The sequence below is a fragment of the Erythranthe guttata genome, chromosome 10 (genome assembly GCF_056151865.1).
Source record: "Erythranthe guttata isolate IM_541 chromosome 10, IM_541, whole genome shotgun sequence".
NCBI lineage: Eukaryota > Viridiplantae > Streptophyta > Magnoliopsida > Lamiales > Phrymaceae > Erythranthe > Erythranthe guttata.
In genome coordinates this window covers 18662756-18684913 of record NC_142542.1, presented here as the reverse complement: position 1 = coordinate 18684913, position 22158 = coordinate 18662756, and the positions used below count along the sequence as shown (strand labels likewise).

The 22158-nt window shown below is 38.4% G+C and overlaps 3 protein-coding genes and 1 long non-coding RNA gene across 10 annotated transcripts; 3 read left to right on the top strand and 1 right to left on the bottom strand.

The window, feature by feature from the left end:
• The first annotated feature begins 1006 nt into the window (after positions 1-1006).
• Positions 1007-3967, top strand: LOC148767751 (uncharacterized). Of its 7 annotated transcripts, none has more exons than XR_016033926.1 (4): positions 1007-2775; positions 2905-2954; positions 3376-3526; positions 3669-3967. It is a non-coding gene; the product is annotated as an uncharacterized LOC148767751 (long non-coding RNA). The 7 variants fall into 7 exon arrangements; XR_016033927.1 differs by having other exon boundaries at positions 3346-3526; XR_016033923.1 differs by having other exon boundaries at positions 1007-2796.
• A 2269-nt stretch (positions 3968-6236) lies between these two features.
• LOC105949334 (cytochrome P450 98A2) lies at positions 6237-9425 on the top strand. The gene is made up of 3 exons (XM_012972625.2): positions 6237-6892; positions 7751-8148; positions 8614-9425. The coding sequence occupies exons 1-3, from the start codon at positions 6406-6408 to the stop codon at positions 9259-9261; spliced, it is 1533 nt and encodes a 510-aa protein (XP_012828079.2). The 5' UTR covers positions 6237-6405; the 3' UTR covers positions 9262-9425.
• A 3336-nt stretch (positions 9426-12761) lies between these two features.
• On the bottom strand, positions 12762-13983 carry LOC105964897 (uncharacterized). Its single transcript, XM_012989405.2, has 2 exons — positions 13109-13983; positions 12762-12872 (listed from the first exon to the last, which is right to left on the bottom strand). Exons 1-2 carry the CDS (start codon positions 13968-13970, stop codon positions 12835-12837), a joined length of 900 nt encoding a protein of 299 aa, XP_012844859.2. The 5' UTR covers positions 13971-13983; the 3' UTR covers positions 12762-12834.
• A 3232-nt stretch (positions 13984-17215) lies between these two features.
• LOC105949335 (cytochrome P450 98A3) lies at positions 17216-21385 on the top strand. The gene is made up of 3 exons (XM_012972626.2): positions 17216-17897; positions 19560-19957; positions 20551-21385. The coding sequence occupies exons 1-3, from the start codon at positions 17411-17413 to the stop codon at positions 21196-21198; spliced, it is 1533 nt and encodes a 510-aa protein (XP_012828080.2). The 5' UTR covers positions 17216-17410; the 3' UTR covers positions 21199-21385.
• The last annotated feature ends 773 nt before the right edge of the window (positions 21386-22158 follow it).

The following is a 22158-nucleotide window of genomic DNA, read 5'->3' as shown; positions in this document are numbered from 1 at the left end:
CGAATCGGAACCGGTTTGACCGGAACAGGAACCGGAACCGAAAAAACCGGTTCGGTTCCGGTTCCTCATTTTCGGAACCGAGAACCGACTGTTAAACCGCGGTTCTAACCGTGTGAACCGGTTTTAAAAAAAAAATAATAATAATTTCCTCTCTCTCTCTCTCTCTATATATATATATATATATATATATATATATATATATATATATATATATATATATATATTATGAAAAATATTTTCAACGGTTAAATTAAACAAAAAATATTTTACGTATTTAAAAAAAATTTAAGTTTTTAAATATACTTTCCACTTTAAAAAAAGAACTATTTTTAAAAGTTTTTTTTTTAAATTATATGTATATATATATATATATATATAAAATAATAATAATAATAATAATAATAATAATAATAATAATAATTTTTTTATTAAGAACCGAACGGTTCTACGAACCGAACCGGGAACCGAACCGTAACCGGTTAGGAACCGAACTGAAAGGAACCGGATTTTTTTGGTTCGGTTCCGGTTCATCCAAAATCGGAACCAGAACCGGAATCGAACCGAACCGTGGTCAAGTGTAAATATGCGCGGAGAATTTTACTACTGTGGCGCATGTGCGAGTTTTTTTAAAATCCGCCCCATAGCCGCCCATGGCCATCCCTAGTAGAGGGCATATATGTAATATTTCCTCCATATTTTCCATTTCTCTTGACTCCCTCCAAGTCATTGACTTCAAAATATAGAAGTAATATTAAATAATATATAAATTTGGTGCAGACATTTTGTGTACTAAAAGAATAAAAACCATTTGAAAATACGAGAAGGGTTTTCGGACGAAGTTGGTAGGTGAGATTAAATTATAAAAAAAAAGAAGAAAATCTATACCTACCATTCAAGATTTAAGACCAACTTACTTCTTCTGGGGTTGAATATACAAGATTAAAAAATTGAGGGGAAGAGAACATAAAGAAATATATATATATATATATATATTATTAAGTATATATATATGTCTATGGCCCCCAAATTCCCGCCCCCCTATTTTCTGGGCTTTTCTTTTTGCCCTTTTAATGATGAAACGTCGTCGTTTCGATTGATTCAGCCAATCACTCCTCTTCTTTCTTTTCTTTTCTCTTTTCTTTCCGCAGATGCACGATCGACGTGCCTGCTTCTTCTTTTTTATTTTCTTTTCTCCTTCTCTTTCTTCCACCGCCGCAATTGATGACCGCCACACCACCACCGGCGCTTTTCCCAATTTCCCTGGGCCCCATGGTCGGTTTTTGCGGTATTTGAGGACGCCCAAATAATTTTTTAGTAAACCAGCATCCGTCACTTCTTCCATAAAAGTTGGCACAAATTCTGCTCGAATTGATCTCCTTCTATACAAAGCATCTTTGTGCTAAAGTGTTATTCTATTTGGTTTATTTTTCCAGTTTCTATTTTTGTGGATTTTTTTTATAGCTGTGACAGGGGCAGGGATTGGAAGCTATGGCAGACCGGAGCCGGCCAAACCGGCGGTGACGCGCGCCAGGCCCCTCACCTTTTCGCCCCGTGTAGATGCATACGGGTTCGACTTTCACTTTTTAGTGCCAATTCATAAAAACGAAGAATCGATGCATGTTTATTGTTTTTTGTGGTTTATAGAAGAAGTTCATAATTTGTTTGTGTTTACCTTTTCATTTGTCAGAAGTTGCTGCTTAAGTTTGGGCCCTTTTTTAGTTCCTTGGGTTTTTTATTGCAATTTTTGGCTGATATACAATTGATCTTTGGATGTCTGACTTGTATTGAAATACTATGTTGAAATGTTTGAACCCTTTTTTCCCCTCATTTGATGTCAAACGCACTAGAGGAAAAGAGAGGCAGCAAGAAAGCGCGGGTATCTAATACATCTTTTACTGCATTATGTTATTTTATTTTTCTATTTTATTTGATTCTTGTTGTTCTTTCATTACATTTGTGCAGCCTATTATTTAGGATCGCCCTATTCGCCTAGACGGATTGGTATGCCGTTAGTGCCCCATCTGTTTTTATAATTATGCACTTTCTTTATCATATTAGTTTTCTTTCCACCGGTGGAATGGTTAACTTGTTCAATTTGATGTAAGTGCTTTTGTTTGTTGTCTTTAAATTACTCGGTATATTTATCATATCAAGTTCAATTAAATCTATTTTAGTAAGCGTTTGCCAAATTCCGATCTTTTCTGTGTGTACTGCAAAAAAACCATCGGCTAATGGGGAGAAGAAACCTGAGGTTGTGCTTGTCCAGGAAGCAGGAACGAAGTAAGTTACAAGTTACATTCGCACTAGGTGAACTAATATCAGTTCTCATTTTATTAGTTTCATTAATTAATAATCCTTACGAGTTCTTAAGACACGCTAAAGAATGAGCGTAGGTAGAATTTTCTGACAGTTACATTATCACAACCTACGCTTATTTATATCTGTCCTTTTTTTTTTTTAAGATTCCACTTTAAAAAGGTTAACTCAGTATGTATCATCGAAAATATACCACCTTTTTAGCAGGTATGTTTGGTAAATTGTATCTCAGTTTTGAACTATTGATGTTTTTTTTAGATTTTTTTATTTAATTTTTATGTATGTTGGCAACGTGTAGAGCGCTTGTTTTGTTTGTTTTTTTTAAGGAGAACTTCCAAAAAAACCTACGGTCTTATTGGAGATGTGGGAGGTATTCTACTAAATTCAGGTTGAGTATCACTTGAATTGGGTTAGAAGCGAGCTTTGTACACACCCTCTGAGAGCGCCGCAGTTTATGTTGTCTGAACTCTCACCCTCTCGGTTAATTCTCTTTGATCATTTGTGAATACCATTTGCTTGACTTAAAAAAATTTAATCTACTACCCGAATTTATATATTTATCTATTTTTTACTTGATTTTTCTTGCAGGTGCATGAATTGATTTTTCTTGCAAGCCTTTGGGAATTACGTTTCTTTAGGTAATAATACTAATCGGTTCCTATATTTACCATTTAATTCGATTATTTTTCCATGTGTTTCCCTGTAATTTTTCTTCAATATTGATGCGGCTGATATCGGTTTCTGTTTAGGTTGATTTGACATTGTTCTTCTTGCTGCTATGCATTCGTTTTCTAATATGCGCTCCTACCTGAATTACCCTGTATTGTTTTCACTTTTACCTTTACTATATGTTTGCATCTCCTTTGATTTTTTTTCTGCTGCTTACTGTACATTACATAGAATTGTTGACATATCTGCTCTTGCGATGGAGCTGTAATAATATTTTTTCCCTTTTCTCTTCTCTTCTGGAAAACGCTCGATCGGCTGCTGTTTCTTTTGGGTTTTCTTTCATCGTTCTCTACCCACAAGCCTGTTTTTTTTCCTTCCTTGATTTCGAAGATCCTCCTTCGACGGCGACAACCCCTTCCAGCCATATATATGAAGCTACAAGTTTCGACAGATCAGTGTATGTTTCTTGGTTTATGCAGCTTCAAGGTGGTGATTTGGCTTTTATCGATAACCAATGGCACCTAATTTTTTGACAATTCAAGTATGTACACTTCTCCCCTTTTCTGTGTGTGTTAAAGGTTTTATTCTTCTGCGCCTCTTCCATTTTATTCCTTCAAATTTTGTTATGTTCATCCTGATTCTATGTATATTGGTGTCCATTGAAGTAGATATTTCAACTGCAGATTGATAAAAATAAATGGAATTTCTTGGCAGACTACTAAGGAGCTTTGAGATTTTCATGTTTGAGATGTGCTAATTTTTTGGGTAATGCATACTGCACTCATGACTTGGAGATATATTATGTTGGAGGAATTCCTCTTCTTTTAATGCCCAAAGGGGATTGAATTTTTTAACGACAATAGTTATGTTGGATTCAAATACGCATTCGTAAATAATTTGCAAGAATTACTTCTACATTATCTTGGTTATGAGGAGTATTTACATTCCAATTAATAAGTTATTGAGGCTCATTTTCTTCCAATTGTTTCATAGTTTTGGGTACTAAAGTATTACATTGCACATTCGCAACATCAACCCCGTCAAAATAACCTCGACTCGTGCAGATATGACGGCTGGGCACCGCGCCTTGCGCGGTGCTCCCCACCTAGTATATATATATATATATATATATATATGAAGGGTAAATTACAACCACCCCTGAGTAATGGTCAATTTACAAAAAAATCCCTCAACTATGATTTTTCTTACACCTTCCTCTTATGGTGTCAAATTCAACATAATCATCTAGATTTCGTGGAATATGCTATAGTTTGTACTCGTTTTGTGTAAAAATGCAGTTTTTTATGCACCACAATCTGTTATATACAAGCCAAAAAATACATATTATGATCATCTTGCTTCATAATGTGGAGTTCGAATGGGATAAAACGGGTACAAAAGTGATAATATTCCATATAATCTCGAAAATTCCACTAAATTTGAAACCGCAATGGTGGACGTGTAAAAAGATTTATAATAAAGAGATAGTTGTACTTACCCAAATAAGAAGGGAATTTTCGTAATTTGACCATACCTCTCGGGGTAGTTGTAATTTACCCATAAAAGAAGTAGTGTTTGCATCGAAAATAACCCACATATCACACTAGACACGTGCGTTCAAAAATATCAATTTTAATTCGATAATTCAATTTCACCCTTATTTACATATTCCCCACTGTGCAATCATTTCAAAATTTTCTGAAGAAAATCAATCAATATCTGACTTAAAAGTTGTTGAATCGTGTGTATGCTTAGATATAATCACATTTTTTTTTATTTTTTGTCTGTGCTTAGATATTATGGTAAATTATTAAAAATCCCCTATACTTGGATTGAATTACAAAAAACTGTCCCTATTTATTCGTAATTATGAAAACCCCCGAAGTTTGTTGTGTCTTACCCATTTTTTATGGAATAATTTTCTTTCCAAGGAATATTCCCCAAAAATTCGATTTTACCCCTAAGAACAGTCTCTTAAATGTAATTGGCCTTGGTATACATTTTACAGTAACATCATTTTCTTTAACATCACATTGCAATATCACTAAATTTCTCGGATTGCTAATATGAACCTTATAGCATATATAAACAAATATTTAAACATATGTGCATGACTATCTTCAATCTGTTCCACTTACACAGGGGTAAAATTGGCCTTTTTTGGGAATATTCCCTGAAATCAAAAAAGTTTCCGTAAAATTTACACTGTAAGAGGGTCGATGTAAGACATAAACAAATGTGATCTCAAATAAGAATATATTATTTTGTATTTTTAATGGAAATAAGACCATAGATTAATGATAGTTATATACCTAACCCAACTCAAAATTTAATAAATTCCAAATGTGTTTTCCTTACTCGCCACCTACCCCAATAATCATTAATCAAATCAATCATTTATTGTAGCAAATAGCAATAAAAATGTGCATACATCCATGTAAAATTTAATGTTTAAAAAATACTTTCTTATTAAAAAAAAACAATGGTTTAAAAATAAGATTGATTTGCCCGGGTAATATCCGACGAACTTATTATCTAATAATTACTTTGTCACCCCAGAATTATTTAATACCAATATTTTTTCCCGGTGCAATGCAGGAATAACACTTTAAAAGTAAAAAAAAAAACGATTAACTTAATACATGACAATAAGAATTATAATAAAAAAATGAATGATTACAATTATATTTTATTATAATAGTGTAATATATATTTTATTGTAATTGTTATTGTCATGTACTAAAAAATACATAATTAGTAAAGAAGAGAGCAAAAAAAAAAATTTACAAAATTGCCATTAGAATTTCTTAAGTTACCTAGTCGTTAACTCATTTTATATAAGATTACAGAATTTCAAAAGCATTTTTTTAGGATAAATTACGAAAAAAACCATCACCTATCCGTAATAACCAAAATCCTTCTCTGATTTAACTGTTGATCGAGTTTTTTAACAGAAAATGTGTACAATTTGTTATTATCTTCTGATAAATAGGTGACGAATAAAATAAATTATCTGAAATTGTGTAAAGTCTATTCCCTGAAATAAAAAAAATCCTTGAAAAGTCACGCTGTAAAGGGTTGGTGTAACACGGAAACAAACCTCAGGGAGTTTTTGGTAATTACGAATAGATGGAGGTGGTTTTTGTAATTTAATCTAAGTTTATGGGATTTTCGTAATTTACCCTTTTTTTTTAAAAATGGATTTATGCACCGTTACTATTTTCAATTAATTCAAGTGAAGTACCAAAATTAGTGGACACTACTAAATTAGACCATTTATTAAACAAAAGTCAAATAAAAACACACACAAACACACACTCCAACTAACCACATTTCACCACCACAATATATATACATATATATTCCACCTATACATACACACAGATACTTTCAGCAGCCCCCCTCCACCCACCGTCAACAATGGCCGCCGCAGCACTCATCGGCGCCTGCATCCTCGCCATCTTCATCGCATACAAACTGTACCAGCGCTTCCGCTACAAGCTGCCCCCCGGCCCCCGCCCCCTGCCCTACTTCGGCAACCTCTACGATCTGAAACCCCTCCTCGTCCGTTGCTTCACCGACTGGTCCCAAATCTACGGCCCGATCTTCTCCGTCTACTTCGGCTCCCACCTCGGCATCGTGGTCAACTCGCCGGAGCTCGCGAAGGAAGTATTGAAGGACAAGGACCAACTCCTGGCCAATCGGAGCCGGACACATCAGATCAACAAGGTCAGCAAAAATGGCATGGATTTGATCTGGTCCGACTATGGGCCCCACTATGTGAAGGTGAGGAAATTGTGTACTCTCGAGCTTTTCTCGGCGAAGAGAATCGAGGCGCTCCGGCCAATTAGAGAAGATGAAGTTACTTACATGGTGGAATCCATGTTCAACGACTGCGTTAAGCCTGGTAATTTCTGTAAATTTCAGATCTTGTTCTAATTTTTTGAAATTATGCTGTTGATTTTTTTTTTTGTTTAGATTAGGGTTTGTTTTCGAGGTCGATTGATGAATGAATTAATTTAGTTGCAAGGAATTAAATTGATCTGAAATCTTCCTTTTTTTTCCCCTGTTTATATATGCTGCATTTCAGAATAAACAAACCTGAGGGGTTTTTTGGTAATTACGAATAGGTGGGGTGTTTTTCATTATTTAGTCTAAGTTTAGGGGGTTTTTGGTCATTACGAATAGGTGGGGTGTTTTTCGTTATTTAGCATAAGTTTAGGGTTTTTTTGTGATTTACTCTTTTATATATCCATAGAGGGTAAATTACACCTACACCCCTAAGGTATGCTAAAATAACTTAAATGTCATTGTGGTATTAGTAATTACAGTCGTACCCCTAAAAAAATTACCGAACTAACATTTCATGTCCTGGGATCGATGCGCACGATATGTGTTTTCCAAGGGGCCGTTAATGCTACCGTAGATGAAAATATATAAATCTTATATAAAATAATAAGGATTTTAGAAATGTTAGGAGAGCCATGTTACCACTAGCTCTATGTTGTCTCCACCCTGCCTGAAACTAATAGTCCGTTAGAACCCTTATGGAATAACTTATCCAATACATTATTCCCTTAGGGTTTCTAACAATGTTTCAGGAGGTGAACTGTAATTACCAATATTACAGGACCTTAAAGTTAATTTAGTATACCTCGTGGATGTAGGTGTAATTTACCCTATGAGTAATCTGTTATGCGTATATACGCACACATTCGAAGTTAGTTCAACTGCTAATTTAAAACGATTTTTTTTTCGGAATCAGAAAACAAGGGGAAAGCGTTGGTTCTACGCAAGCACTTGGAAATGATGGCGTTCCTTCACATAACAAGGTTGAGTTTCGGAAAGAGGTTCATGGACTCAAAAGGAGTGGTCGACGCGCAGGGAGAAGAGCTGAAGGACATTCTAAACAGCTCGATTAAACTAAGCAGCAAGAAATCGATCGCGGAGTTTATTCCGTGGCTGCTGTATTTGTTCAAGGCCGAAAGCGAGGCACTAGCCAAGAACAATACTCGTTCGGATGACTTCACGAAGAAAATCATGGAGGAGCACAATCTCGCACGCCAGAAAACGGGCAACACGAAAAGCCATTTCTTCGATGCTTTGCTTACTTTGCAAAAGGAGTATGACCTCGTCGAGGACACCGTTATTGGCCTCCTTTGGGTAAGTATAATATAATCGACTGTTTTAAATAATTCATATTCTCCTTAAACCGATTTTTCTTTTCAAGAAAGAACGTGGAAATCGATATTTTCCTTTTTAAGTTGCATTTGGATGGAAAGATTTGAATTCATACTAACGAATTCATTGTGCTTGTTCGCATTGATTCACTTGACAATGGATTTCGAATCCTTAATTCTCAATTGCAATTAATTCTTGCGTTATTGTGGTGGATTTCGAATTTATTGACGTTGTTTGGATCGAGTCATTTTTAGTTTTGATTTATTTCAAATCGTCCCTATTTGGACACACGTCAAATCCAATTTTTCAAATCCCTCAATCCAAACAGGGGGCATTAAGTTTATTTAGCCTCGGCGATCCTACTTTTGCAGGACAACGAATCGAGTTACTCGACAAGAAATTTAAAATTCAAAAGCTATATTTAATTTTTTTTTTTTTTTTTTGCAGGACATGATATCAGCTGGGATGGACACAACCACGATAGTAGTCGAATGGGGTATGGCGGAGATGGTGCGAAACCCTAGGGTGCAACAAAAAGTACAAGAGGAGCTCGATCGTGTGGTCGGAAAAGACCGAATCATGACCGAATCCGACATCCCCAATCTGCCGTACCTGCAGTGCATGGTAAAGGAGTGCTTCCGGATGCACCCCCCGACCCCACTAATGCTCCCCCACAAGGCGGGCACGGACGTCAAAATCGGGGGCTACGATATCCCGCAGGGCGCCACGGTGAGGGTTAACGTGTGGTCCCTCGCGAGGGACCCCAAGTTGTGGGATGCGCCCCTCGAGTTCAGGCCCGAGCGGTTCCAGGAAGAGGATATAGATATTAAGGGGACGGATTATCGGTTCCTTCCATTTGGTTCCGGAAGGAGAATATGCCCCGGAGCACAGCTGGCGATTAATTTGGTGACTTCGACTTTAGGGCATATGTTGCACCACTTCGAGCTGGCCCCACCGAATGGAGTTAGGGTTGAAGATATCGACATGATGGAACAACCTGGTACGGTTACTTACATGCGAACTCCGTTGGAAGCCGTGCTTACGCCGAGGTTGCCTGCTGACCTGTACAAGCGCGTGGCTGTGGGGAATATTTGAGAGGCTTATGATATATTTATGCATGTTTATTTCTTGTTGTATCAACATTTTTCACGTTTTTTTTTTCTTTTTCTATTTGGATGTTTTCTTTTTTTTCTTTCTGGGTGACAATCTTTTGTCCTAAAGTGTATCAAAACTTTGAGGAAAAAAATTAGTTTAATAAATTACCAAAGTGTGGCAAGAGAACTAAATTAGCTTAGATCACAATTCTCAACTGTATAATTGTTAGTTTAAGTACAAGTATTTATTGGCAAGGTACAAAATGATGAAGTATATATAAAATGGCAAATTACAGTCAGTCACTTCTGTGTATGAAAAAATTCCTCATATTTGAATAATTAGAACCACCCACTCACCTATGAATCGTCTTACGAGAAAATACATAACTAAGGGGTGATTGTAATTATCCACATATGATGATTTTTTCGTAATTTGACCTTACTTCAGGGCTAGTGTATATTTGTTTTCTGCCTTAGGAAACTCATACTATAGGAGAAATATATTTGGAGAAAAGAGAGAATGATATCTCTTACGTATATTAATCATATATATAGTTACATGTAGGAAACCCTAACCTACTACACAAGGTAACCTAATATACAAGGAAACCTAATATACAAGGTAACCTAATAAATAAGAATAATAATAGGAATAATATATATAATATAGATAGATACGTAGATACGCTAATACACCCCCGCAGTCGAAACGGGAAAGGAGAGGACGTGGAGACTGGAGACAAACTGTTGGAACAGTTGAGTAGGGAGTCCTTTCGTGAAGATATCGGCAAACTGGTAGGCGGATGGGACGTGAAGGACTCGAACGTGTCCCAAAGCAACTTTGTCTCGGACAAAATGGATATCGATCTCCACATGTTTCGTACGAGAGTGTTGAATAGGATTGCTCGATAGGTAGACGGCACTGACGTTGTCACAGTAGACAATAGTGGCTTTCGAAAGCGGGCAGAGCAACTCAGAAAGTAGGTTGCGTAACCAAGTCGTTTCGGCGACGGCATTTGCGACAGCTCGGTATTCGGCCTCCGCACTCGACCGAGAGGTAGTGACCTGTCGTTTGGAGGACCAAGAGATGAGGTTATTGCCTAGGAAAACACAATAGCCCGATGTCGAACGACGAGTGTCAGGGCAGCCACCCCAATCGGCGTCGGAGTAAGCGATAAGGGAGAGGTCCGGATTGGGGGAGAGCTGAAGGCCGTGATCGAGAGTCCCACGAATGTAGCGAATGATACGCTTGAGAGCAGCCATATGAGGTTCCCTCGGATCATGCATGAATAGACATATTTGTTGCACAGCATAGCAGATGTCAGGACGAGTAAACGTGAGGTATTGCAGTGCACCGGCAAGGCTGCGATAAAGAGTAGGGTCAGCAACGGGGGGTCCAGTGGTCGAAGACAACTTGCTCTTTGTGTCAGCCGGCGTAAGACAAGGGTTGCAGGAAGCCATGTGTGCACGCTCTAGGATCTCGTCGGCGTACTTGCGTTGAGAGAGAAATAGCCCATTCGACGAGCGAGTGACTGAGATGCCGAGAAAGTAGTGAAGATCGCCAAGATCCTTCATTGCGAACTCTTGATTAAGGGCAGCGATGATAGAGCGGAGCAATTCTGGTGTGGAGGCCGTAAGTACAATGTCATCGACATACAACAGAAGGTAGGCGCATGAACTGTTGCGACAGTCGCGTGAACTGCTGCGACAGTCGCGTGAACTGTTGCGACAGTACACAAAGAGTGAAGTGTCGGACTTGCATTCTCTGAACCCCATGGTAGTAATGTGAGATGCAAAACGCTTGTACCAAGCACGTGGTGCCTGCTTGAGGCCGTAGAGTGCTTTGTTGAGACGACACACGTGAGTGGGGCAAGATGGATCGACGAATCCGGGAGGTTGCTCGCAGTAGACAGTTTCAGAGAGATTGCCATGTAAGAAGGCATTTTTCACGTCAAGCTGGTGGATTGGCCATGATCGCGAGAGAGCAATACTGAGGACTGTTCGAACAGTGGCTGGTTTGACAACTGGGCTGAAAGTCTCGTCAAAGTCGATGCCAGCCTGCTGGTGAAACCCACGAACAACCCACCGTGCTTTATATCGCTCAAGGGAGCCATCAGACTTGAGTTTCTGTTTGTATATCCACTTACCAGAAATAACATTAGTAGACGGGGGGCGGGGCACAACATTCCAAGTATTGTTTTTAATTAAAGCAGTATATTCCTCAATCATGGCGTTTCGCCAATTTTGGTCAAGAAGAGCTTGGCGATAGTTGGTGGGAATGGGAGAGGTAGAGGATGCAACGAGAGAGAAGGGGACTTTGGGTTTGTGGATGCCCACTTTACTGCGAGTCACCATAGGATGAGCAAGGGGAGGTGGGGGAGGTGGGGGAGTAGGAGAAGGGGTTGTGAGCTGGTTGTGGTCGACAGGTGGTGCTGCAGGAGAAATAGGTGTTGGCTGTGTTATGGGACTGTTGGACGGACTGTTGGAACATGATGGTTCACTATTGGAGCAGTTGGAGGAACTGTTGCAACAGTTAGACGAAGTCTGAGAGAGGAGGAACAAGGAGGGTGTGTTTTCGTCCAAGGCAGAAGGGGGAAGTGTGTTTTTGGGGGGAGTGGACTCAGCAAAAGGAAAGTTAGTTTCGTCGAAGATAACATGACGAGAAATTATGATTCGGCCAGTGGACCTATCAAGGCAACGATAGCCTTTGTGAGAGGAAGGGTGACCGAGATAGACACAAGGAGTAGAACGGGGGGCGAGTTTATGTGGTGTGGTGGCGGTGAGGTTGGGATAACAGAGACAGCCGAATACTCGAAGATGAGAGTATGTAGGTTTGATGAGGTAAAGGGCTTCGTGAGGAGTCCGGTTTTGTGTGGTTTTGGTAGGTAAGATATTGAGTAGGTGTGTGGCCATATGAAGGGCTTCGACCCAATAAGTAGGAGGAAGATGGGCTTGAAAGATGAGGGATCGAATCATGTTAGTTATAGTGCGAATCATCCGTTCTGCGTGTCCGTTTTGAGGGGAGGTGTGGGGACACGAAAAACGATTTAGGATGCCGTGTTTAGTGAAGTAGTTTTGAAAATCCGCATTTTTGAATTCACGACCATTATCACTTTGTAAGGCTTTCAGGGGATGTTGGAATTGAGTTTTGAGAAGTGTATGAAAATTGACAAAGGTTGTAAAAACGTCAGATTTATTTCGAAGGGGAAAAGTCCATAAATAATGGGTAAAATCATCAACTAACACAAGATAATATTTGAAACCCGTAAAACTAGAAACAGGAGAAGTCCATAAATCAGCATGAATAATTTGAAATGGAGCAACAGTAGTAGATTTTTGAGAAAAAAATGGTAGACGAAAATGCTTGCCTAATTGACAGGCATTACAAAGAGACTCCCTAGGGTCTTTATTATGAGAAAGAAAAGTGCTAGAAAATAAACGAGACATGACGTGTTTGCCGGGATGGCCTAGACGCCGATGCCAAAGAGTGCGAGACGAAGGTGTTGCGACAGTGAGGAAAGCAGCAGGAGGTGAGGTGGGGGGAGGGACGCTAAACGGATATAGGTCACCGGAGCTATTGCACCTGAAAATCTCGACTCGACTCCGAAGATCCTTCACAGAAAAACCAAATGGATCAAATTCAACCGAACATGAGTTATCACGGGTGAACTTTCTAACAGATATAAGGTGTTTGACGATATTGGGTGTGACATAGACATTTGTGAGGCGAAAATGAGTGGTGGGAAGAATTGTGTGGCCTATGTGGGTTATGGGGAGGGTGGAACCATTACCGACGACGACATGTTTGGGGAATTTACTGCTAGGATTAAAAACAAAATTGAAATTACCTGAGTGTGGTGCCATATGAGAGGTCGCCCCGCTGTCCATGAACCACTGTGACTCGGTAGGCTGCTGAAGTGTCACCGTATTCAAACGGTTTGCGAGATCCGCCACGCTGGCACTGTTGCAGGAACTGTTGCAACTGTTGATGGAACTGCTGGAGCTGTGGCACGGTTGCTGCTGCGGATGAGCCTGAGTAGGAGCCGAGTGACCGGTGTAGGGTTCAGGTGGCCCAGTAAAGTAGGCTTGGGCCGCTGGGTGGCCCGATGTATTTTGAGCGGATCCCAGAATTGACTGTTGTCGGTAAGGTGCGCGCCAAAGTTGAGATGCGCCATGAGCACTATGATAGCCGTAGTGCTGCATGGGGTGACGGTTAGTGTTGCGACCTCCGCGACGGTTGGATCGGCCACCCCCGCGCTGATAGCGCGAAGAACTACCTCCGCGGGAACTGTTGCAGGAACTGTTGCAACTGTTGGATGGACAGTTCGCGTTGGAGGCGTAGAAAACAGCAGCGGTCTGCTCCGGTTCAGAAATTCTTGTTTCTTCCATCTGAAGGAGCGAACGAGTCTGTAGAAAGGTGGGAAGGGGATTTTGAAAGGAGATGAGATTGGCGACGGTCCCGTAATTTTTCGGAAGGCCGTGTAGGGTTTGTAGAACGAGTTGTTTGTCGGAGATTGGATTTCCGACATCGGCCAAGCTGTCCGCCGTGGTCTTGATTATTTGACAGTAATCGTGAATGGAGAGAGCGCCTTTCTTGAGGGACTTGAATTTTTCTTCAAGTTGAATGGCTCGATAGTCTTTGTTATCGGTGAAGAGAGAAGAGATGGCGTTCCATAGATCACTGGCGTTGGAGGTTTTTGAGAGAACCATGCTGGATAGATCGTCGGAGAGGGTGCCGTAGATCCAAGATTGGAGGAGATAGTCGGCTCGCTGCCATTCGTCGGTGGAAATCGAATCCGGTCGGGGTTTGCCATGGAGAAGATCGGAGAGGCAGAAACGACCGACGGTAATCGTGAAAAAGTGGCTCCACTTTTGATAATTAGGATTTTTTAGATCTAGAGTAACGGGGATAAGGGATTTGATATTAGAGATGGCATGAGCAAGGTGTAAAGGATTGAGAGGGGCGGTAGAGGGAGAAGAAGATGAAGATTCGCCGGCCATGGAGAAGAAGGGGTAGGGCACGGCTATTTAGAAAAAGAGAAAAAGCGGCTAGGTTAACCTAGTGTCTGATACCATATAGGAGAAATATATTTGGAGAAAAGAGAGAATGATATCTCTTACGTATATTAATCATATATATAGTTACATGTAGGAAACCCTAACCTACTACACAAGGTAACCTAATATACAAGGAAACCTAATATACAAGGTAACCTAATAAATAAGAATAATAATAGGAATAATATATATAATATAGATAGATACGTAGATACGCTAATACATACCACCTAATACCACCTAATTTAGTATAATAAATTTAGGGAATTGCTTTTTGCGGTTTGAAAATTGCTATTTGCGGTTTTTAATAAAACCCCCCAAAAAATACTTTATTTCACTAAAACCCCAAAACTTTCCAAAAAAATCCAAAAACCCCCCTAAAACGCGTAAAAGCTCAACTTGGGCGCCCATTTATGCAGTGCACGCCCAAGTTGGGCGTGCAAGCTGCATTTGGGCGCCCGAGTTGGGCGTCCAGTGCAAATTTTTTTTTTTTTTAAATGGTCGAACGCCCAAGATGGGCGCCCAAGGCGTGTACGAACGCCCGGAACGGGCGTTCGTACATGCCTTGGGCGCCCATCTTGGGCGTTCGATCATTTTTTTACGAAAAAAAAAGCCCTACAAATCGATTTGTAGGGCTTTTAAACATGAAATTGGTTCCGTAATCGACCTACCCAATGCATATTACACATAAAAGAGTCAAAATTACATCAAAAAATCGAAGCCCAACCCTTCTTCAAGCTTGATTTCGAATTTTCGAAATTTTTTTTTTTCTCTTTTTTTGCTATTTGCAATTTTGGGGGGTTTTTTTTTGATATTTTTAAAAGTTTTGGGGGGTTTTGTTAGAAACCGCGAATAGCAATTTTGTTATCCTTTAATATATTGCAAGTTCACAAAAATATAATTTATGTTTTTATTTTTTTAAGTAATTCTACAACTAGTTGTTGGGGTTTTAGTTGGTGACAATTATGGTGTACAACTCATGGACAATTTCCTTTTTTATTATTCAAATATAAATTCAGTAGTTGTTGGGGTTTTAGTTGGTGACAAATTAAATGACAAAATAATGGTCTAAATCAAAATTGTGAATGCATGCATACAAGTAATATTTATAAGCAATGTTTTATGCACTTTAACTCTAAATATTACTAAGAGATGACATACATCCCTAGTTAATTAGCAAAAGAAGTAGCTATACAAAGTTTATTTTAAAGTTTAAACAGCTGATAAATTCTTATGTCGGATAAATTGTTTTAAAGACCGATAAGTTATTATGTTTTATTTTTAAAATTAATTTTTAAGATGCTTTGATATGAGATTATCTGTTATGTTTATTTATTCTAAGATTTTAAATAAAAAAATGGGGTATAAGTATTTTTTAATTAATTAGAAGATGGATGGCCATTAATACAAATATGATTTAAATTTCATATGTATTTCTTTACCTTGACTTTCCTCCTAACCGTTGACCACCACACTAGGAATATAAGAATAATAATATAAAGTTTGAACTTTGATGCAGACGTTCCCACGTGCCAAAAATCATTAGATAATACGAGGAAATTAGGTTACAAATTTTAAAATTAGCAAAAAAAGGAATATATAAAAAGAAAAAAATCTAACCTACCATTCAAGATTGAAGACCATAAGTGGGAGTTGGTGAATTAGTTGTATTCCCAAGTAAATAAGAAATCTTGGACCATTACAAGTTTTATTGATCGTGTCAGTCCTCGATATAAGATCAAATTACAAACAAATTCATCATGTTTGGATATTTGTAATTATCTCCTCAACTATATCTTGTCTTACACGTCCATTCTTACAGTGTCAGATTTACCTATTGAAAAAGGGTTTTTCTGTAAGATAATATATAATTGATGTGTAATTATAGTTATCCAGACATGAGGTTTTTTTTTTTGTAATTTAGTATTACCTCAAGAGGGTGGCCGTAATTTGCCTAACAAAATGTAAGACCAAATTTTTACCCTCAACCTTTATCTTTCCTTAGCAGTTATCAATTAAAAAAATATTTGATAATTTCACCCTTATTATCATTTATCCAAATTGTACTTTATTAGGTCGATTTAAACATTTAACCCAAATAGGCTAAAAGAAGTTTAAAATTTATTTGCAAACATATCAATTTCTAAATCAGATACTTCAAGTTGATTTTTTCCAGTTATTTTCAAACACCTGCAAATTTTAAAAATAAATAATTATTTCAAATTATATCAATAATCACCATTAATTTTGCAAACACCACCTTAACATTCCCTCTAGTTAAACTCTAAAAATACAAAAAGAGTCCCCACAATTACCATTTATTACAAACCGCACCCATAAAGTCTTTGCATCAACCAATAGAAAAAATTGGTGGATGCAAAATAGAAAAGGGTAAATTACGAAAATCCCCTGAACTTTGGCCAAATAATTAAAAACACCCCAACCTATTCCTAATAACCAAAATCTCCCTCTGATTAACGGTATATTTACAGAAAATGTGTACAATCTATTATACCTTATGTTAAATAGGTGAGAAATAAAAGAAAATATATGAAATTGCGTAAAGTCTACACCCTAGAATTAAAAAAATCTAACACTGTAAGGGGTTTGTGTAAGACGGAAACAAACTTCCAGGGGTTTCGGTAATTATGAATAGGTGGAGGTGATTTCTGTATGTAATCCAAGTTTAGGTTGGTTTTCGTAATAAACACAATAGAAAAACACCACCTTAAGATTCCTTGAGTTAAGCTCTAAAAATAGTAAAAGAGTCCCCACAATTACCATTTATTACAAATCGCACCCAAAATTGCTTCCAAGTTCCACCAATAAAAAATTATTGGTGGATGCAAAATAGAAAAACACCACCTTAAGATTCCTTGAGTTAAGCTCTAAAATATACAAAAAGAATCCCCACAATTACCATTTATTACAAATCGCACCCAAAAAGTCTGCGCTTCCACCAAACACACACACACACACCAAAGTATCCAACTAACCACATTTCACCACCACAGTATATATTATATTCCACCTGTTCGATCCACAATTAAAGACACCCACTTCTTTTTCACAGCCGACGAAGGTCGTCAACAATGGCCGCCGCCGTACTCTTCGCCGTCTCAATCCTCACCATCTTCATCGCGTACAAGCTTTTCCAGCGCCTCCGGTACAAGCTCCCGCCGGGGCCGCGGCCGCTGCCCATCGTCGGAAACCTGTACGACCTGAAACCGGTCCTCGTCCGGTGCTTCACCGAGTGGGCCCAAATCTACGGCCCGATCTTCTCGGTCTACCTGGGGTCCCACCTCAACGTGGTGGTGAACTCGCCGGAGCTGGCGAAGGAAGTCCTGAAAGACAACGACCAGCAGCTGGCCAATAGGAACAGGACACGTATGATTAACATGTTCAGCAAGAACGGGATGGATCTGGTGTGGTCGGACTATGGGCCCCACTACGTGAAGGTGAGGAAATTGTGTACTCTGGAGCTTTTCTCGGCGAAAAGGATCGAGGCGCTCCGGCCAATCAGAGAAGATGAAGTTACTGCCATGGTGGAAAACGTTTTCAACGACTGCGTTAAACCTGGTAATTTTAATTTAATTTATTACATCTCTTTTTTTTTTTCTGAATTAAATGAATTATTAATTTGATGAAGGACTTAAAAGTTAATAATTAGGAAAATGGAGCTGCTGAGATCTCTGCTTATGTTTCGTTTTTAGGTGTACTTTGGTAGTGAAATTTAATTATAGGGGAGGTTTTGCTAATATGTATAACATTGTGGGTCTTTTAGCAGTTTCGTTTAACACAGGGTACTAAAATTTGCAATAAATCCCTATGATGCATTTTTGGGAAAATTACAGTTTAGACCCCTAAAGTTTGCACTGATTTCACATTTGGTCCCATGTTCATAGAAAAACACATTTGGTCCCTCGTATTACAATATTTTAACATTGTTGGTCATTTCCGTCAGTTCGTCAGTTAAGGCAGTGAAGGGCACAAGCTTGATTCCATTAGAACTAACGTAAAATTGACGAAAAGGACTAAAAGTGTTGAATTTATGAAATATGAGGGATCAAATGTGATTTTTAGGAACATTGAGGACCAAATGTGAAATCTGTGCAAACTTGAGGGATGAAAACTGTATTTTTCCTATGCATTTTTGTAGCACTCGATCCTCTAAGTAGTTCGTTTTTAGGTGTAGTTTGTTAATTGTATTTCACGGTAAATTACAACCACCTTCTTCAGGTAAAGTGTAATTACAAAATAAAATCCCTTCATTTTGAGAAATTACATCTAGCTTCCTGCAGTTTGTAAATTCCTAACATCCACCCCCTACTAAAGAGTGTTGATGTAAGAAATCTACAAATTACAAGGGATGGATGTAATTATGGAAAATGAGGGGTTGTTTCGTAAATAGACCTTACCTCAGGGGGCGATTGTAGTTTACCCTTCAATTTACTTATAGGGGAGATTTTGCTAATATCTATTACACGATGGGTTTTTTAGCAATTTGGTATAACATAGGGTACTAAAATGCAATAAATCCCTGAATTTTTTTTTTCTTCGCTTTTTCGTACTTCTTAAGATAAACTGTCATTGATTATTTGAGTGTTGTGGCTGATTTCCGATGTTATGTTTTACTCTATGTGGAGTTTATGAGGTGCTTCTTTGAAATCTAAGACATGCTCGGTATTCGGTAAATCGGTAATATCGAGTGAATTAATCCAATCATAGTTTAGAAAATTGCCAATTAAGGTGGCTAGTTTCATAATCTCGTAAAGGTTTTATTGCAATTAGTACCCCGGTCTTATATCGAATTGATAGAAAGCCTACCCTATGTTATTTTATTGGCAAGAACCCCTGTATAATTCAATTTCTTTAGCACACAACCCACTTAACAGGGGTACTAATTACTAAACCATTTCAATCATAGAGTTTTTTTTGCTACTAAAATAACATGGGGTAAATTGTGGCAATTCGATATAACACAGGGGTACAAATTGCAATAAAGTCAACTCCTAAATGATAAATCCATAGTGTGTTTTTGTGTGTGTGTGTGTGTGTGTGTGCTCGTGTTTATGAACGAAAAACGTATAACGGAATTTGATATTGCAAAAAGAATAGCAATTTCATTACTCACATACATATACATATATAATGCATATATATATATATTTGAATTTTCGAGTAATTATAGTTCAACAACTGCTGATCTTGTCTGTTTCGCGTTAATCAAAATGGGCTCAGAAAACAAGGGCAAAGCTCTAGTGATGCGCGATTACCTAGGAATGATGGCGTTCCTTCACATAACAAGGCTGAGTTTCGGTAAGAGATTCATGGACTCGAACGGTGTGGTTGACTCAGAGGGGGAAGAGTTGAAGGCTATTCTCGACGGTGCTATTCAAATCGGGTCGAGGAAATCCTTTGCCGAGTTCCTCCCGTGGCTCCCGTTTCTCTTCAAGGCCGAAAACGAAGCGCTAGCGAAGCACGACTCCCGTGCGGATAACTTCACCAAGAAGATAATGGAAGAACACACGCTTGCGCGGAAGAGAACCGGGAATACCAAGAACCATTTCATCGACGCGATGCTTAGTCTTCAGAAGGATTACGACATTAGCGACGACACGATTATTGGACTCCTTTGGGTAAGTACGACAACCGAAAGTACTACTTTTCTGCATTTTTACATGTCAAAACATTCTTTATAGGGTAAATTAAACTTACCTCAGACTCCCCTGAGATTAGGTCAAATTGCATTTAGACCCCCTTACGTTTGGAAAATTGACAATTTTATCCTCACTAGAATTTTGTTTTTAAATTTATTTTAAAAGAAGTAGAAAAACTATGGTCATTATTTTCCTTCGCACGAACAATTGAATTTCAATTTTTATTTTTTTAGAGGTCGTATTTTTCGAGTAAAAAGTACGTCAAAGCCCTTATTTTTTATTTTAATAAAATGTTAAAGGGTCTAAATGGTGATAAAAATAATTACAAAATCTTTGGTTGGAAAAAAGAAAAGAATCCGAATCAATTTTTTTTGATGACGTCATCATTATTTGGTTAGTCAATGACTTAGATGTGATAAATTGTTGACTGGAACCAAACCTCAAGGGATGTATATGTAATTTTCCAAACCTGAGGGGTCTAGGTGCAATTTACCCTTATTTATATGTTCCTCTAATGAAATTTATAAACAGAAAAATGAATTTAATCAAATTTTTTTTTTTTATTGTATCAGGATATGATATCAGCTGGTATGGACACCACAATCATAACCGTCGAGTGGGCGTTAGCGGAGATGGTAAGAAACCCTCACGTGCAGCAAAAGGTACAAGAGGAGCTCGATCGTGTGGTCGGAAAAGACCGCGTGATGACCGAAGCCGACATCCCGAATCTGCCGTACCTGCAGTGCGTGACAAAGGAATGCTTTAGGGTGCACCCTCCGACACCCTTACTCCTCCCCCACAAGGCCGTCACTGACGTCAAAGTCGGCGGCTACGACATCCCGAAGGACTCCACGGTGAGCGTCAACGTGTGGGCCCTCGCGCGGGACCCGTCCGTGTGGAAGAATCCGCTAGAGTTCAGGCCGGAGAGATTCCAAGAAGAGGATATAGATATGAAGGGGACGGATTACAGGCTGCTTCCGTTTGGTTCCGGGAGGAGAATATGCCCCGGCGCACAGCTGGCGATTAATTTGGTGACTTCGATGTTGGGGCATATGGTGCACCATTTTACGATGACGCCACCGGATGGGGTTCGGGTCGAGGATATTGATATGATGGAGCAAGCCGGTTTGACTACTTATATGAGAACCCCGGTTCGAATCGTTCCTACTCCGAGGTTGTCTGCTGATTTGTTCAAGCGCGTGGCTGTCGGCAGCGTATGAATGTGGCTGTTGTGATTGAATCGAGTTTCTTGATCTATATATGAATGTCTCAAATTTTTTTTTCCACTTATTAATTGTTAGTTTGATTTTTTTTTTTTTTTTTTTTTTTTCGTTTTGTGTTGTTTTCGGATGTTCGTCGCAGGGTTATAATTTTGTCAAGTAATATATGAACAAAACTTTGAGATTTTTTTTTTCCAGTTTTATAGGAATCGAAATTGGTAATCATGATAAAGTGTATCGACTTTTTATATGGTCGAATATTCCGTAACTGTGATTGCATTCGAATTTATGTGGATAATGAGTTTTTTTATTTATATGCTACAACAGGTGAATGTTATAATGAATTTCGACCGTTTACATGCACACGCACCAATGCGGATGTGTGTTAGTTTGTAAATAAATGGTAAAGATTGATCGGGAGAAACATTTTTAATAATTAGTTGAAGGCCTCGTTATTAGAAAGATATATCTTCATGCCATGTTGTAGAAATTAGATTAGTTAGATTGGAATTCTAGCAATTTTGAAGAATTTCAATTTTATGTGAAATTGAAAAATTAATTATAGTTTCGTTTGAGAAATATTCAAAAAAAATAAAAAATAAAATTTGGAATTAGGAAGAAAAACCTAAATATAAAAAAGAAATTACAGTTTGTACCGATTTTATATTTGGTCCTCTATGTTTACAAAAAACACATTTGGTTCCTCATGTTCCAATAATATAATGCTTTTGGTCCTTTCCATCAATTTCCCGTTTGTTCGTTAGTTAAGGCAGTGATGGCCACACGCTTGATTTTCGTTAGGTTTACGGGAAATTAACGGAAATGACTAAAAGTGTTGAATTTTTGAAACATAAGGGACCAAATATGTTTTTTGTGAACATAGAGGACCCAATGTGAAATCGGTGCAAACTTGAGGGACAAAAACTTTATTTTTCCCATTATATTTTTTATTCACTTGTA

Bases quoted from the DNA above. Each gene is read 5' to 3' on its own strand.
- LOC105964897 (XM_012989405.2), bottom strand. From the start codon at position 13,970: ATGGTTCTCTCAAAAACCTCCAACGCCAGTGATCTATGGAACGCCATC. The intron at 12,873-13,108 runs GTAATTTCAATT...TTTTCTGTGAAG, and splicing joins TCATATGGCACCACACTCAG to GATCTTCGGAGTCGAGTCGA.
- LOC105949335 (XM_012972626.2), top strand. From the start codon at position 17,411: ATGGCCGCCGCCGTACTCTTCGCCGTCTCAATCCTCACCATCTTCATC. The intron at 17,898-19,559 runs GTAATTTTAATT...AAATGGGCTCAG, and splicing joins CAACGACTGCGTTAAACCTG to AAAACAAGGGCAAAGCTCTA. The intron at 19,958-20,550 runs GTAAGTACGACA...TTATTGTATCAG, and splicing joins CGATTATTGGACTCCTTTGG to GATATGATATCAGCTGGTAT.
- LOC105949334 (XM_012972625.2), top strand. From the start codon at position 6,406: ATGGCCGCCGCAGCACTCATCGGCGCCTGCATCCTCGCCATCTTCATC. The intron at 6,893-7,750 runs GTAATTTCTGTA...TTTCGGAATCAG, and splicing joins CAACGACTGCGTTAAGCCTG to AAAACAAGGGGAAAGCGTTG. The intron at 8,149-8,613 runs GTAAGTATAATA...TTTTTTTTGCAG, and splicing joins CCGTTATTGGCCTCCTTTGG to GACATGATATCAGCTGGGAT.